The sequence below is a fragment of the Chinchilla lanigera genome, unplaced genomic scaffold, assembly GCF_000276665.1.
Source record: "Chinchilla lanigera isolate Chin_1 unplaced genomic scaffold, ChiLan1.0 scaffold00011, whole genome shotgun sequence".
In the NCBI taxonomy this organism is placed as follows: Eukaryota; Metazoa; Chordata; class Mammalia; order Rodentia; family Chinchillidae; genus Chinchilla; species Chinchilla lanigera.
In genome coordinates this window covers 16,706,054-16,724,409 of record NW_004955412.1, presented here as the reverse complement: position 1 = coordinate 16,724,409, position 18,356 = coordinate 16,706,054, and the positions used below count along the sequence as shown (strand labels likewise).

General features: G+C 38.7%; 1 protein-coding gene across 6 annotated transcripts in view; it reads left to right on the top strand.

The window, feature by feature from the left end:
* Window positions 1-18,356, top strand: part of Cadm1 (cell adhesion molecule 1) — a 331,682-nt gene that overhangs the window by 280,673 nt on the left and 32,653 nt on the right. For 3 of the 6 annotated variants that reach the window (XM_005378170.2, XM_005378173.2, XM_005378171.2), the window contains exons 6-8: window positions 8,362-8,461; window positions 11,460-11,632; window positions 16,113-16,193. In XM_005378170.2, the coding sequence (XP_005378227.1) occupies window positions 8,362-8,461; window positions 11,460-11,632; window positions 16,113-16,193 (354 nt within the window). The remainder of the gene's footprint in view (window positions 1-8,361; window positions 8,462-11,459; window positions 11,633-16,112; window positions 16,194-18,356) is intronic. The other 3 variants (XM_005378172.2, XM_005378174.2, XM_005378175.2) reach the window with 1 other exon arrangement.

The following is an 18,356-nucleotide window of genomic DNA, read 5'->3' as shown; positions in this document are numbered from 1 at the left end:
GCCCGTCAAAATCACAGCAGATTTCTCAACACAAATTCTCAGGTCAAGGAGCACTTGGAGTGAGTCAGTTCAACTCCTAAAAGAAAACAAACTGCAAAGCAGACTGATGTACCCCACAAAACTACCTTTCAAAATTGAGGTAGAAATAAGATACTTCCATGACAAACAGCACCTGAAGAAATTTATGAGCACCAAACCAGTACTCCAAAGTATTCTGAAGGACATTCTACAAAGAGATAAAAGGACTACAACTTTTAGAATCCCAACAGAATGAATCCACCAGGCAAGGCAAGCAATTAAGCAGAGGCGGGGAAAGTGGAACTAGCAACAGGAAAATACCATGAAAGGATAAGTCAGTATATGTCATTATTGTTATAAACCATCAATGATAATGGTCTCAATTCACCAATCCAAAAAAAAAAAAAGACTGGCAGAATGGATCAAGAAGCAAGACCCAACAATATGCTACATATAAGAAACACATTTAATTCAAAAAGAAATTCATAGACAGAAAGTCAAAGGGTAGAAAACAATACTCCATGTGACAAGAAGCTGGAGAAGAGCAGGAGTAGTTATTCTATTTGCAGACAAAGTGGATTTCAAGCAAAGACTGATTAGGAGAGCCAAAGAAAATCATTTTATTGTTGTGAAGGGTACAATCCAAGAGCAAGAGATAGCAATCATAAATAGATATGTGCCAAATACCAGTGCACCCAACAAGTAAAACAAATATTAACAGACATTGAAAATCAAAATAAACACTAATATAGTTGTAATGGGGAGATCTCAGTACCCTGCTGTCACAAACAGATCAACTAGACAAAAAATCAACAATGAAATACCAGAACTGAACCAAATTTTTGAGCAAATGTACTTAGTAGATGTCTACAGAATGTTACACCCCACATCAGAATACACATTATTCTCAGCTGCACATGGCACATTCTCCAAAATAGACCACATACTAGCTTATAGAACAGGCTTAAGTAAATGCAAAGACGTTGAAATTATCCCAATCATACTGTCAGACCATAGTGCAATGAAATTGTCAATGAATGACAAAAGAAACCACAAAAATTTCATAAACACATGGAAATTAACACTCTACTGAACACTTGATGGGTCACAGATGAAATTAGACAGTTTCTACAATTAAATGATAATGCCAATACAACATACTGAAATTTATGGGATGCAGTGAAAGCAATCCTACAAGTGAAATTTATACCAGTGAATTCCTATATTAGAAAAACAGAGCAAGCTCAAATAAACAAGGAAATGTTGAACCTCAAGCTTCTAGGAAAAGAACAAGTCAAGCCCAAAGTTTGTACAAGGGAGAAAATTATAAAAATGAAAGTGGAAATGGATGCAATGGAGACTTAGAAGACAATAGAATGATTGAATCAAAGAGTTGGTTTTTGAAAGATTAAATAAAATTGACAAATTTTTAGCAAACTTTACCAAAAAAGTGAAAAAAAGATTCAAGTTTATGCAATTAGGAATGAAAAGGGTAAAATTACCACAGATCCTGCAGAAATCCATAAGATCATCAATACATACTTCAAGAATGTGTATCCTAATAAGATGGAAAACACAGAAGAAATAAACAGATTCCTAAGTACGTATGAATTACCAAAGCTGAGTCAAGAAGACTATGAAGTCTAAATAACTCATATGAGTAGGTGAAATTGAAGATGTAGTTAGAAATCTACCAACAAAGAAAAGTTGAGGCCTGATGCATTCATTGCTGAATTCCACAAGAAATTTAGAGAAGACTTGATGCTGCTACTTCTCAAAACTCTTTAATGAAATTGGAAGGGAAGCAGTACTCCTAGAAAGTCATTTCTGGAAGCAAGCAATACCCATGATACCCAAACCAGAGGACGATCCATGGAAAAATGACAACAACAGGCCAATCTCCCTAGTAATCATAGACACAAAATTCCTCAATAAGATACTGGCAAACAGCAGCAAATTATCAAGAAGGTTATACACCATGACCAAGCAGGATTCATCTCAGAGATGCAGGGATGGTTCAACATACATAAGTCAATAGGTGTAATACATCGTATTAACAGAGCCAAGGACAAAAACCACATGATCATCTCAATAGATGCAGAAAAAGCATTTGACAAAGTCCAATACCCATTCATGATTTAAAAAAAAAAAACCTACAAAGAATTAGAATAGAAAACCTTTATCTCAATCTGATAAAAGCCATCTATAAAAAAAAAAACCAACAGCCAACATCATGCTAAATGGACAGAAACTTAAAGTTTTCACTCTAAAGTCAGGAATAAGACAAAGATGTCCACTGTCACCACTCTTACTCAATATAGTTCTGATAACATTAGCCAGAGCAATTAGAAAAGAGGAAAGGAAAAAGTTAAATTATCATTATTTGCAATGATATGATACTCCAAAAAATTCCACCAAAAGACTTCTAGATTTAATAACCAAATTCAGTAGTGTAGCTGGGTACAAAGTCAGCAATCAAAACTCTATGCCATTCCTGTCAACAAATAATAAACTCACTGAGAGAGAAGTCAGGGAAACAACACCTTTCACAGTAGCATCCAAAAAAAAAAAAAAAAGAAAGAAAGAAAATACATGAGAATCAATCTAATGAAGGAAAAGAAAGACCTTTACATTTCAGTACTCTGAAAAAGGAGATCAAGAAGATACCATAAAATGAAAAGCTATCCCTTGTTTTTGGGTAGGAAGAACCAATAAAGTGAAAATGCCCATACTCCCCAAATTGTCATGCAGCTTTAATGCAATTTCAATCAAAATACCAATAGCATACCACATAGAATTACAGAAAGCAATCCTACAATTCATTTGAAACCAATCAGAAGAGAGTTAGAATAGCAAAAGCAATTCTGGGCAGCAAAGGCAAGGCAGGGAATATGAAAATCCTTGACTTGAAATTATACTGCAAAACTACTGTGATAAAAATAGCATAGTACTGGCAAAAAAAGACTTGAAGATCAATGGAACAAAAGACTTGAAGATCAATGGAACAGATTATAAAATGCAGAAATAACTCTAAACACGGACAGCCATCTTATCTTTGAGAAAGAAGCCAAACACTTTCACTGGAGGAAAGATAGCCTCTTTAATAAATGGTGCTGGAAAAACTGACTTTCGACATGCCAAAGACTAAAGTGACCCATGTCACTCACCATGCACTAAACTAAAATCAAAATGGATCAAAGATCTAAATACTAAAACAGAAACACTATATCTGGTGGAAGATAGACTAGACAGATAGAATTTGCTTGAAGACATTGGTGCAGACCAAGATGTCATGAACAAAACCCCAGGAGCACAAGAAATACCACAAAGAATCAACATCTGAGATTTCATCTTAAAAAACTTTTGCACAGTAAGGGAAACTACCAACAGAGTGAAGAGACAGCCCACGTTGTAGGGGGAAAAAAAATTGCCAGGTGTTCCCCAAAGAAGGACTGATATCTAGAATATATAAAGAACTCAAAAAATCTGACACCCCAAATTTAAAGACCCAATCCAAAAATGGGCATCTGAACTGAATGGGCACTTCTTAGATGAAGAAGTAGAAGTGGCAAACAAATATATTAGAAAATGTTCGACATCACTGGTCATATAAGAAATGCAAATTCAAACAACTCTAAGATTCCATCTCGATCCATAAAAGTAGCTATTGTCAAGAAATCAACCAATAACAAATAGTGGGGCTGTGGGGAAAAACGGAATCCTTCTCCACTGCTGGTAGAAGTGTAGACTGTGCAGATACTTTGGAAATTAATGTGGCAGTTCCTTGAAAAACTAAAACTAGAGGCTGCATTGGACCTAGCTCTCCCCCTTCTTGGTCTCTTCCCAAAAGAATTAAAAGCACCATATCACTGTGATATACATACACCCATGTTTATAGTTGCACAGTTTGTAATGGCCAAATCTTGGAAACACTCCAAATGCACATCAGCCAATGACTAGATCAAGAAGATGTGGTTCTTTTATACAATGGAGTACTACTCTGCCATAAGGAGGATAAACTTGAGATATTTCTAGCTAAATGAATGTACTTTGAGTCCACACTCTTAAGTGCAATTACTTGGGACACACATGTGTAAATAGCACATGATTTCTCTGATGTGAGAAACCAAAAGTGTAAATAAAAGACAAAATGTATAATAGATATTGGGAAATGGGAAAGAAATGTTCAAATGAGAAAGGGAACAAGGGAACAGAAGAGATAAGGAAAGAAGGGACAAGAAAGAAAAATAGAAAAAAATGGAAACAAAGCTTTTGTAAATAAAGAGCAGAAGAAGGTTGAAGGAAGGGTAGGGAAATGGGAAGAAAAGAAGAACCAAGGTGTATCATGCACAGGTACAAATTCCCTATGATGTGTGTTGTCATTATGTATATCTAAAATGTAGCGATAAAATAAAACCTTTAAAAAGTTAAAATCTTCAAAGGCCTGCTCTGTTAGTGTTGGACTCTTAAGAGGAGACTATGCTTTTTCATTTACATGGGAAATTGAAATACAGGTTACAGAATCTTGAGTTTTATCTTCTGAAAATATCATAGAGTATGGTACAAGGTCAGACTGGCATGAAATCAATTGTAATCTGCCAGCAAGCCATTCTAACCTCTTTAAGAGTTTCCTTTTATATTTTTCCCCTTTATAGAGAGAGTAAAGTACATTTAAAGAAAGTCTCATCAAATCAGAATGTCTTTTAATATTATTTTTTTAATTGGTTGCTGCTGTACTATGACCTAAAGCCTCCTGGTATTTAACCCTCTGTGCAACTTTGACTAATGAACAAATTTTCTCTGCCATAGCAGTCTTGCTAAGTGTCTTTTATAGGGTTTTTAAAAATCACAGTGTGTTATGAAAACCTCAGAACCCTCGACCTAATTGATTGGCTGTTGGTGATGCCATCTCTGTAACTATAATGTTCCTTAAGTGCACAGACCTAACTATTTTTCTTATTTTTATATAGCAGTTCCATTTTATAATGACATTAAGCTATTCTGAGCGATAGATTTCTGGACAGTTATTGCACTTTGGTAGAAAGTATCATTTGGCTTTTAGCCTTGTGCCTTCCAACACCAACCAAGGCGTAAAATGATCCCGCAGAAAATGTACTAGGCTTTACCTCATTACTTAAAAATAAATCTTGGAGTCTGGTTCTGTTTCAGAAAAGATTTGGTGGGTTATAACATTTGATTTATGAACATAATTAAAATATAAGTGATGAGCTTAGGGCTATTCAATTAGCTATCTGGGTTGTTCGATATTTTGACATACTCATTGTAGACAGGATCTTCTTCCTTGCAAAATGTAACATACCTGGTGGGCATGGTGGCACATGTCTGTAATCCCAGCAGTCAGGAGGCTGAGGCAGGAAGATCACCAAGAGTTCGAGGCCAGCCTGCACTACATAGTGAGACCTTGTCTCAAAAACAAACAAAACAATTAACATACCTGAGTTCCAAAGGTATCAGTGGAATCCCAGAGCTTCTATTCCACCTGTTGAGAATATTAAAGGCCCTCTTTCAGGACAAAGGAAGGGGAACATGATTTATTTTTAAGTTTCCATCACTCAGGGACAGGTCTTGACACATAGACTTCCATTTGATTCAGAGGGTATGAAGAATGTTCAGCTGCCCATAGCTCTATGATATACCCATAAATACTTCATATGTCAATAGAGGGGACATTTTCTGTATAATACTATTAAGCAAGATTCATGTTTACTTTTTCAGCTATTAAGGTAACTGTGGCAGGTATATCTACAAGTACTTCTCCAGAAACCTAAAAAAGTAAATTGGGAAATTCAGTTTCAAAACTGACCATGTATTTTGTGTGGGTTAGCTAGCATATGATTGTGTTTATATAAATTCCAGGTATAGCAAGTCCTTAGCTTGTTCCTCCTGATATATGTGTGTGATTGACAACTGGTACGCAGCTCGTTAGGAACATAAAAAAGCATTTAACCAAAACAAACTCAGTGGTACTGAAGAGGCAGGACAGATTAGATTTTTCAGCACTTCCTTTATTATTAATGGAAGTGGAGCATGTAAACTTAGTACTCTGTACTGAAAAATATACCCTTTCTGTTTGCTGGTAAATTGCACGAAGGGAAGAAAGTAAAACTGATGGAAACTTTCCACATAGGCCAGCAAGCATTCTGCCTCTCTTTAACTAATGAGCCTAAGTCAGCAGGACATGAAAAATATAGCCCTTCTGTGGACCACACACTAACCTATAAGCAAATGTTGCATCTTAGCTCAAATTTTGAGCTGTAAATTTACCCTTGGTGAGAATGATTCACAAGTAAAAATGACAGAGGTCCCCTTACCAGTAACTCTAGTGCCGTTTTGTAAGTAAGTATGAACTCTTAGGTGGCAGTTCTTCTGTTATATGTGCATGCAGTATCATATCCTTCTCCCATTGATTTTTGTGTATCTTTTTAAAAATGGATTTCATCAACTAACTGATTGGGAGAGCGGTTTACACAATCGAAAGTGGACACACCTATGTCACTCTGTGATTATATTTAGCCAAAAATGTGGTCTATAGTTCTAAAAGAGGTACCCAAGAGCTCCTCATTCGGCCCTGCATCCAGTGCCAATTCAAAGTCATCATGTTTACATTTTACGAGTATTTCCACCGTTCTTTAATGACTACCTCCCCAACCCAGTTATTGGTATTTGGAAACCTCTTGTCATTTTGTCCCTAAACATTTTCTTTGCCAAGGAATCCAAGAAGAGAACTGTTTCAGCTGTGTTGCAAGGGTCAGCTGGAGCTTTGGGGCTTGTTACTTTGATGTTCTCTGGCAACTGGCATAGCTTCTCAGAAAGTACTATTAATTCACAGTGAGTGCACATGACAGGGTGTACAAGGGGACTCTCCTAAAAGGTCTTGAACACCATACACTTCTCAGGAACGTGGGAGAAAGATTTATGCAAGGACCGAGATTATACAAATGCACCTGGAAGCAGCCATCCCTAGAGAGGACTTCCTTGTTCAGCTTACATAACTATGGACAGAGTGAGGTTGTCAGAGCCCAGCCATATTTCTGCCTTCCCCCTTTTTCCATAGAATGAATGTTAATGAGCTGACTGGGCTTGTAAAAGGCCAAGGGGCTGTTGTTTAGGTGGTGTGATTGTCTGAGAAAGTAAAACTATGGTAATTGTTTTGACCTTTGAGCCAACTGATGTCTTGCCCTCTCATACTTATTACTCTTGGGTACATTTCCAAAAATATACATTTACAGTGGCACAGAATTAAATGCGAAAACTGATTTAGGAATTAGTGGCTTGCTGGGTCAGCATAGAAAAAAAAAAACAACCTAATCACATTCACATTTTATTTGTACATGTATTTGCGTGTCTATCCATGTGGATTCTAACTTCTTCAGCTTCTCTCCCTGTTCCCCACATTATCCCTTCTCATTTATGCCATATGCTCACAAGCCCATCTTTAAGTAGCTCGTGGAAATAAGCATATTTACATCGCTTTCTTAAGTACTTTACTACATTAAGAATCTATCTATACTGAACTGCATAGCGAGACCCTGTCTCAAAAAGACCAAAAAAATAAATAAATAAAGTATCTATATCTCGGCTTTAATTATGGCTTGTCATTGGGAAGTACCCCAGTATACCTTCCATAGGGCTGTCTCTAGTTAGTACATCTCTGTGTCTCCGTATGACCTTGAGCTAGTTATTTCATCCCGTGGGTACCGGAGTTCTCATCCTATAAAAATAGGCTCTAGGTAAATGTCAGTTTCCCTTCCTCTTTTCTATTTATGCTGAGATATCTCAGCTTCATTGGGAGCCACCCAAACCATCCAGTTCTTTTCTTTGTAAAGCTCTTTGAGTGGAGTTCATTCAGAACTTCTGCCTTTTCCATCTGAACACAAGAGGATAGAAGAGGCAAACTCATTAATATGCAGTGTCACAACATATTGTCACATAGTAATATATGATATATTATAAAATGTATCAATTCTGAGCATCACAAATATCTGTGGCTTCACCTCAGCATGAAGGCAAATGAGTTTCCTTTAGCTTGAGTGAGTCTGGAGATAAACTTCAATGTAACAAAATGTATTTCACAGGAAATGTTTGATGCGGCACAGTTGGCTTATGAATCTCTTATCTATTTGTGATTCACTCCTTAGAGTTATTAGTCAATTTAATTTGAGTAAATGCCAGGATTACTAACTAATTAGGAGGATGGAACTGAAGGCATGAGGATGGGGAGAGAGTGAGTGCTGGTAGTGTGGGGCTTCTGGCAGCATGCAAGTGTGATTTGCCTGATGGTATCATTTGCTAAACATTATGCTTTGTGTTGTTGTCACACAGATAAGCCTCAAGTGCATATTCAGATGACTTATCCTCTGCAAGGCCTAACCCGTGAAGGGGACTCGCTTGAGTTAACATGTGAAGCCATCGGGAAGCCCCAGTAAGTCCTGAAGGCCAAAGTTGGCAGAGGGTCATGAGCAGTAAATGTCGCAACACAAAGATGTGAATTCACAACTCACTGTCACCTGCTTCTGCTCTAAAGGACAAAAGATTTTGTGGAAAACAAAGAACACTCAATTGGCGGTGCGGAGAAATATCTGATTCCTAATGGTCAGGACTGGGAGAGAAATGCCAGCAAAGATTGAGATCTCAGCTAATTCAATTTTATTATCATCAGCATGATTGTCAGGGTGATTTTCCCTTGCACAAAATATAATCCTAATGAATTTTTAGCGTGCCCACAATCTAATGATATGTCTGCTACCTCCTGTATGAATGTCCAAGGTGCTGGAAAGCTAGCTTCCAGACTCACAGTACGCTGCTATGTTTAGGAATAGCCCTAGGCAAATAGATTTGCCCTACCTTTAATTGTGCATCTCCTTCACTCAAAAGTGTCACACGTGACTTTGAGAAATATTTCTTTAGTAAATACAAATTCAGGAACCTTTCTGAAAGAGGATTTATATGCCACTGCACAAGAGAAAAAGAACTAAGATTCATTTTATTGAAAGTTATTGAAAAGTACTTACCCTCCTACTAAATGATGTACAGTGAATTAGGGGAACTATATATATCACCACTAAATGTGGGCTTTTTTAGCCACATTAAATATTTTTCCATTTACTTTTGAGATTTGAGGATCTTATGTCTGTCAAGTAAATATTGTAAGAGGTTTTTTTTTAACTCTCTTAGGGGTAAAAACTATCCTTGGTATCCAAAGAACAGGTCAATGTTAGGATTAAGGACACTCAGAGTTGTAGTGATACCCAACAAAAAAACAGCATTGGGCTCCCTCTGCTGTCCCTGTGGCATGATTTTTTTTTTTTAACTCAGAGTTTTGCTTACTTGTACCGTCAAGTAACAAAACTTTCTGAAAACCCTTTGGAAAGTGTTCTCCCATGATAGCTAAGAGATGACCTATGCCCTAAGCACAAAGCAAAAAAGGAAGGCCTGGCAGTGGTCAGGTCTTTTGTTCACATTTCACCCCTCCTTGTTTCTGTGCTTACCTCTCCACAGGCTGGAATAGGCTTCCCTTTGTGTAACCATTAGCAGTCCTAAAGACGACCTTTGCGAGGCAGAAAGTGGATTTTGTCTTGCTTCTTCTTTGGTGTTCCCAAGTTCTTTGGTTCTGAGTACTTCAAGCTTTGCCAGAGCAATTTTTTTCACTTTTGAGCACTGCGAAAAGATACAGATCTGTGTGTGTGTATGCATGTGTAAGCTGAACTATGCCCCAATTAGCAGCTTATCTTGCCTCCAAAACAGTCCAGTGAAGGGGAAAAAAATTTTCAGAGGCCTCTTGGTGCTTGCAATACCTATATTCAACCACATTAACCACATTTACAGGGTATGGCTTGCTAACCTATATTTTGTCTCTGTGTTTTTTCCCCTGAAGAAGGTACTGTGTTCAATTGCATGCCACGGGGACAGTAAATTACATGTTTCCCTCAGGACATTTATGCCAGAAAGGGTATTTGTTTGTTGCTCTCAAATAGGAATGGGTATATGGTTGTGTGAGCAAGCACGCATTACTCGACTGCTATCCCTTCTAGCATATTACCTATTTATTTTCTCGAGAAATTGCATACAATAAAAATGGTAATTTAACTTGCCATTAAATGTTGTGAATATTCGGAGCACTTACCCCCACTGATTGTTTCAGCTGTCAAGCAGCAGGACATTAGGTCTGATTGCCAGGCAGACCATTTACCATTGCCTACAAGGAGGACATATGCAGTACTAATTTTTAAATAATTTACTGGGTTGTGATGACAAACCCATGTGTAATTAAAGAAAAACTGTAACTTCACATTGCATTTGAGAATCGGAATGCTACTTGACAGGGCTAACTTGAGGATCTGTTCATCATTAAGCATGGGTCCCTTGTCATGTCACTGCTATTAGAGATAGTGGCTAAGAGCTGAAAGAGGGTCACTTTTGCACTCGAATCTCTCTTGTCCTTATTTTAAAATTAAACTTTTGGGCTCAGGGCATGGCTCAGTGGTACAGCACTTGCCTAATATGCACAAGGTTCTGGGTTCTGTCTTACACATGATGAGGAATAAAAGTTTTCAAGCACACTCTTAGATTTTATAGAAGGTTGGGGGGGATGCCTTGAAGGGCAGAAGTTTTCAAATCCTACAAGTTTGAAAGATCCCTCCTGATAGGAGTGTGTTTGGAGCTCTGGAGCGTCTTTCAAAATGTGCTTTTTTCTAATGGATACAAATGTGGTACTTTCAGTCACTGAAATAAACTTAGCTCTGATGAGCCACTTCTCTTGCAGGAACTAAGGGGTCCATGTAGAAATATGCACTGCAGTAATTAACCTGAGAGCCGTGGACAAGCGGTAGATAGATGGACCAGGGTATCAAAGTGCATTGTGGGTGAGGAGAGGCAGGTTATGGGGAGTGGTTAAGGGAGAGGAAATGATTGTATCCTTCCTGCATTACAGGTAGTTTCTGAACTAGCAAAGGCCAAAAGAAAGTGCTGTTCAGTCTTGGTGTGTTAGTAACTATTAAATTAGTGCATGTATCACTAGCCAAGAACTTGATTTGATTTTTCTAATCAATGACATGATTAACAGTGGATAAGTTCGTCCCACCTAAATTGCTGTGAAGCCACCCAGCAGGGCATAAATGTAAGGCCCATTGGTTTATTTGCTGACTTGTTGAAGATGAATTAGAAATAACAAGACTCTTGCTTGTGATGGGTTGAGGTTTCTCAACACCTGGTCATGTTTTGTTTTTTTTTTAAATAATATTTCAGACAGATTTTTGGAGAAAGCATGCTTGTAATTCTGTGAACTTAAAATATCTCCAGTAGGTCCTCTTTAATTGTATCACCCTGCATGTGATTCACTGAATGTGTGGGTGAGAAGTTGGATGCAGATATCCTAATGAGAAATAATAATGTGGCTGGTTGTTCTCTCTTTTCCTCTGCAGGCCTGTGATGGTAACTTGGGTGAGAGTGGATGATGAAATGCCTCAACACGCTGTACTGTCGGGGCCCAACCTGTTCATCAATAACCTAAACAAAACAGATAATGGTACATACCGCTGTGAGGCTTCAAACACAGTGGGGAAAGCTCATTCGGATTATATGCTGTATGTATACGGTACGTGAGCAGATAAAACACTCCTCTACCTGACTCATTCGCGGTAGCTGCTACTTGGGATTTGCTCCCCAAGCTTTTGGTTAAGTTGCAAAAATCAAAAGCCGGTTGGTTTCCTTCAAGAACTTAAAGAAGCCTGGCCCGCGGTGGACCCCAGTGTCTCCACCCTGGTTGCCAGTATCTGCTCTTCTCTCCCTCTAAATCGTGGGGATTTCCCACTACATCAGTCCCTGGTCATGCTGAGTAGGAAAGCTGTGTCCTCAGGCACAAGTCATGGAGATTATGTTAGAAGTAATGACTGCAAAATTCAACCTTACCAATTAGTGGCTTTCAGCTCAGAAAGTTTATTCCCAGTGGTATTTTCCTGTGATGCCTGGACTAGCCTTTCTCTTGCTTTGATGAGCAGAACTATCCTATTTTCAGCATGAAGCTATTAAATTCCAGAAGACGTTGCAAGCCAATAACTATATACTTGGAGCAAATACAAGGTCCTTGGTAGCTACCTAGACCACCTAGAGCTTCTGCTTTGGATGCACATGCCTTTATGTAAATGTGTCTTATTTTCTTATTCAGTGTTTTTTTACAGGATCATTAAAGTATATCATCATGCATTTCAGTCTGTAATCAATATTTACTGAGCATCTACTATTTGATAGGCATTTCTGCTTACTGTCTTACTGTTGACTTTGTATATAGTGAATAATTTCTATTTAGTTGAGGAGTGTACTCCCTCGATAGTCTTATGATGTCAAATCGAGTCTCTTTTGTCTAGTTAAAATCTGTTAGTTTTATACCAAGGAAAATAATCATGAACTAACTTGACATAGAATGAATAAACCAGAAGCATCAAAATTTCAGTGCCATCAATACATGAATGTGGGGATAAGGGGCATTTCTTCACATTGGCTGTGTAAATAATCCAAGTGTAAGTGTATGTGAATATATGCATAGGCACACATAAATTATACACCATGATACCTTAAAACCTGGACACTTTCCCTTATGGAGAAAAATGGGAGTGTCAGTTTTCTCAAATAAAAGCATGCTTTACACCAACTCTACATGGATATTAAAATACACTTTTTAATCTATACTTGAGGGGCTTTCTTCCCCCAGCATAATGCAAAATTAAAAGGTCATGTATTTGTAGACTTGTGGAGCATGTTTTCTTTGCACACTGCCCCATATCGTCAGTGGTCCACACATAGCAACATTAATTCTCCCCAGAAGTTAAGGAAATCCATGTGAAAGGCACAGCTCCTCCGCATAAGTGAGCAGGGAATACAGCATGTCTGCTTTTCAGCAGACAACAGGCAGAACCATCTCTCATCCCCAGATTATTCAGCCGGGGTGGAAGATAAATTCTTCCCCTTGCTTTTGCATGGGACCCTCCTCACCTGAGGTCTGGGCCTCATGGGAGTCTTGTACATTGCTTTTGCCCTGCTGGATAGACTCTGAGCCCAGGGCTTTTCATAAACTGCAGATTTTAAAGAGCAGTGACAAATTTCCACCAGTCTTTTATAAGTTTCATGATTCAGAAGCGTAAGTTAGCTGGAGAAACCATTTTGATTTATTGTACCTACTATTGCTACATTTCAAGACAGGAAACATTGTGAGAGTTGGTGGACAGACAGCAGCTCTGTCCAGTGCTCACTTCATACTGTGCTCTATCGTGACAATTTTATGTACATGATTTCATCTAATCTCACCATGAGGTAAGCATTAGCATCTCATTTTACAGATGACAAAATGAAGTTTAGAAACATCATACAAGGCTTCCAGATATGTTTTAGAACCATAATACAATATTAGCACTCCAACATCCACAGCAAAGTTTGTCTTATCTTTGTAAATTCTCTTATTTCCCTACCTTCCACTGTAACATTTCCCTCCAATATAAGATTTTGTTTTAATTAACCCTCAGGGCCACAGTGCATTATATGAAAGTCAAGAAATACAGGAACCTACCTGTATTGTAAACACATCTACATACATGTGTCTGTCTGGCACATGTCTGGGGATTTGGTAGATATAGTACACTACCATCTCTCTCAGTCTGTACTTGTAGTAGGACTTGAAATGGCAGGTGAGAATACCAAACCTGCATCATTCCTATCCTGTTAATAAAATATTCTAGCAATTTGAGAATACAGTGACCAAGCTTTTTTTTTTTTCCAAAGTGGATTTATTATAATACTAAAGCAATTTTTTAAGTAATTTGTGAACTAAAAGTTGTTCTACTTCTGGAATGTAAAATTCCCTGGAAGTAACTTCTCTACTTTAAAAGATCCAGTTTAGTGCCTGAGCCCCAGTGATTTTGTTAATTTCAACTCTGTTTCTTAAATAATAGTCTTGTTTTGCTCTTTTCGATCTCAGCATGGAGTTGTTACCTGGTATTGGCATTTAATTTGTTCAGATTTCTTGAGCTAGATATGAAGGACAACATTTGCCCCAGTAATGGTGAAGATAATTAAAAAGTATGTGATTTCTCACATAATGAGAGGAACTGGTGACCCCTCTCTGAAATCTGTGCCCTTGGTATTCTTAGCCACCTCTGGCACATACTCCTATTGTCAGTTCATACTTAGGTCCATTTTCATTGTAGTGTGGACAGCACACATTTTGTGTCAGTGCTATTAGAAACAGGTACAGAAATAGCACTGTGGTATGTCAAGAGAATACCACAGTTGAAATCAGTTAGTTTATACAAGGAAACTCCAAATATACATGTTCTTTTTAATGGAAATTCTGTAATTGAAGCAAAACAGAAAAACTACATTAACTGCCCTCATGCTGGGCAAAAGACAACCCTCTGGGCATAATTCTTTTATTCAGGGGAGGAGCAAGATGCCTTAGGTCAGTGCACTTGGTTCACCTCTGCACCAGCACCTGGAGCAGGTACAGCGCATCCAAATGAGTTGCCAGGACAGAAAATAATTCTCTGGCTGTGGCCTCCAGTAAAAGGTACCAAGGAGCAGGGCAGCACAGTACCTGAATCACAATATTCCACACCCTGTTCTTTTTGTAAAAGGTAGTTCTAAATTATTAATTTAATCATTTCTACTTCTTGGAAGAGAATGAGGTTTGTTTTTGTTTTAAATCCAATCCTCTTGGGACTCGTGTCAGGCTGCGTTAAACAATAATGCAGTTTGCCTATGTCCCCAGCTTCAGGGAGCAAAGTCTCCCATAAAACAGAACTGTTTGCTATTGATTCTTGTTTATCAAATTTGTACAAGTATGTTTGTATGAAAAAAGCTGTTTTTGAGGGAAATTAAAATCTTGGATTGTTGATCGGTGGTAGGAATTATTTTATGCAGACCTGGCAACCAGGCACCAAACAGTGGTTTCATAAACTTTCAGGAAGTTGTGCAAAACTCAGTAAAGGTACAATATATAATTAAAGTTTTGATGTATTAATTAGACAATCCGAGAGCTCACTTGAAGATAAAAGGACACCAGATGTGTCAGGGAGAAAAAGTTGATGTGCTTTAGATAAAATTTAAAATCAAAAGCCTTCAAATCGTCTTATGCTCTATTATAGCAGAATGATTGCTTAGTTCAAAGTCTTGCTGACAATTTAACACATTCAGTTTGATCATTTGGGCTTAGAATTTTTTTCTCTTTCATATTTGCCCTTCCCTCAGCCCAAAATCATTTTTGCAATCATAGAAGACTATACAGTCTATCAAATATCAGACAGAGGGTTCCCCATCGGGTTCCTGGCTTTGAGGGTCAAACCTCATTTATATTTAGCTCTCTTGTTTACAAGATAGAAAATGTTCTTTCGGTTTTATCATTGTAGTCCAGTTAGGTCAAGCTTTTAACAGGAGCAAAGACAACTTATTAATATTTATATGTTGTAAAATTTATTGACTTTCAAAAAATAAAATCTCAGTAAAATCTCGCATGCCTGGAACTTGATATTTAGTGGTGACATTCTCTCTTCTTTGTGTTTATTATGAGTACAGAAGTAGTTTTACTTCCTGCTGGGATGTATTGATGGTAAATAATGAAGTTAGCAGTCGTAGAGAGCAAGTGTACGTGGGTACACTCATCCTTGGCTAATATGAGTCCTTTAAATGGAGCAGTACTTTCTTCTCTTTCCTCCCATCTGTGAAAGTACAAATGAAATGACAGCCATTGTACCCCCCTAGCACTGAGCTGACTTAGCCTCACCTTTAAAATCCGGTGGGAATGGAGAATGTCATAGGCTTAGATTTTTCCTCCGTTCTCTATTTCCCACCTCCTTGTCCCTAATTCACTTCATTAATGAGAAATCTCTTTTCTTCTTTTCTTAGCTCTTCCACCTAAGACTTTGGGATATAATTACAAGACCTAAATCTTTGACGGGAAAGACCTTTTGGTGTTAAAGGGGAAAGTCATCAAACAAACATCTCAATGTCTTCGTGCTTTTGTTTTGTCATTACTGATCATTGTTGTGTTCAGCATTGTGGGTTTGATTTTCCTTTTTTTTTTTATCCAGATCCCCCCACAACTATCCCTCCCACAACAACCACCACCACCACCACCACCACCACCACCACCATCCTTACCATCATCACAGGTATGGTACCTTCATTACCATTGAAATTGTCCTGAATGTATATTGTCTCTCTGATATGTAGAGCAAGCAAGCTCCCTTTAAATCCTTGGAATTTAACTCTTCCTTTATTTTGGAACTCCCAAGACATTAGATACTATATTCTTAAATTAAATCTTGAGGACCTCAGAAAATCTTTTAACATCCAAGCATTTAACAGTAGATCACATCTTTTACAGCCTATTCATAAGGGAATTCTTTTAAGCATCACTATTCAAAGCAAAACCCTAGGAAAATGGCAACCTGGCTACTAGACAGTCCACCAGTAGCTTCTGCTTAGCCACAATTGATGAAATGGTAAGTATAGTGGCTTTGGATCATGCCTTTGTCTTAATTTCATCTTAATCCACATGAAGAAAATCCACACACCTAACTTTCACATACCTACTTGGGCCACACTCCTGAGTGTACAGTCAACCAGCCTGCTTGGGAGAGCTCCTGCTAAGTGTTGCTGCCAGTTTCTGTGCCCTTGGCACTCACAGGAGATCACAGGGAGTCGCTGTCTTTTCCATGCTGGGCACTAGGTACCCTGCTGCACTGGTTCCAACTCTGTGACTGTCTGAAACTCTTATTCAAAATGAGTCTCACTAGGTCTCATTTTTGACAATCCCCAAGGCGGGTAGTATGCCCTCCCTCCCTCGCCCGGTTCCCTCATAGGGCTTAGTGTTGCTTGTCTGGAAGTTGTGGGCTTCTTCTGCCTACCAAGGTAGGGCAGCTTGTGACTGCACCATGCCTATATGACATGCAGGATTTCCTTGGAGAAGGCCTTCCCCAGCTGCTGTTTACAGGAATCCACCCCAACGCCATGGAGGCATAATTGTTCTGTAAGGGGAAGGAAAAAATCTCTTGAAATGAAAGTAAGTTGCCCACTTCAATCTGGTATGTGACCAGACTACCGAGTCTCTCCCCCTACGTGTCCTAGTGTTCGATCGTCACTGGACTTCTCTGTGCACACCAGCTCTCTCACACATCACTCTTCCTGCTCAGCTCCTCTTTAGTCCCCAGGATGTGGCAGCTGCCCTAACGTGTTGCCTCTGGGGCCACACTGACTTTTCTGAGGGCATTTTCTATGTAAGAGTTGGAGAGACAGAGTTGATAGAATACGAAGTGTTCAGTGAAAGAAGACACCTCATCGTTGGATGAAACATAACAGATTGTCTACATTGAGCTTTTTTCACTTGTCAAACTATTCCAGTGGAAAAGAGGAGAGAGAATCCTTAAATTGTCCACTCTTGAGGATTTTTCTAAATATTGGCCACAAAGTATTAGAGTCGACCCTGAATTTTAAAACTTCTGAAAATCCATCAATTGGTTTTTGTGTGTGTGCCTTACTCTAAACTCCGTTCCACCTAGAGAATTGGCTTCCTAATTCCTGTCTGTGTGTGTCTCTGCTTTACTTCGTTAGCTCTTTCTGCTTCTTAAGTAAACTGAGTTTATTGGCCCAATGAATGGAATTCCTCACATTTTCTCTGTCATACCAACGATGCTTCTTCCTAACTGGGGCTTCCGCAGCAACTGTGCTGCCAGCTTTGCACACTTAGAACTCAGTCTTTCCCCATTAGGATGCCTTATCTCTTACCTAGTTGGGACACTGCGTGTATTCTCTCATTACCAGGTTGAGGTGTAGTTTCCTATGGATATCTGTGCCAGTGACTTCACCTCATTCTCCCCTGCCCTGCGTATGTCAGCCCTAGAAACAGACCAGCAGTCTATCTGTCTTTGCAGAAGCTGCCCTGGTGTGACCCAACATGCTGGACGGTTTCATCCAGGTGTCCAGGTTTACATTTTTAAGGCAGTCAAGGCCTTACGCACTCTGAGTGTAAACACAGTTCTCTTTACAATAGAACAGTGCTTTTCATTTGTGGCTGCCCTTCTCACTAACATAGACTTTTGTTTTTAAGACCTTTAATGTTCCCGGAACTTCACCCCCCTTCCAATCAATCTCAGCAAGTCAGCAGAGTCGCTTCTGCTCATGGCTCTTAATCCTTCACTTCAGCCGAAAGCTAATCTTGGGTCCTCAAGCATCTACAACTCACTGTTATCACAGTTCCAACTGCAGAGACTCCATTTGAGAGGAAATTTTGAAAATAAACAATGCTGTATTTCTGTCCACATCAGAGGTGCCTT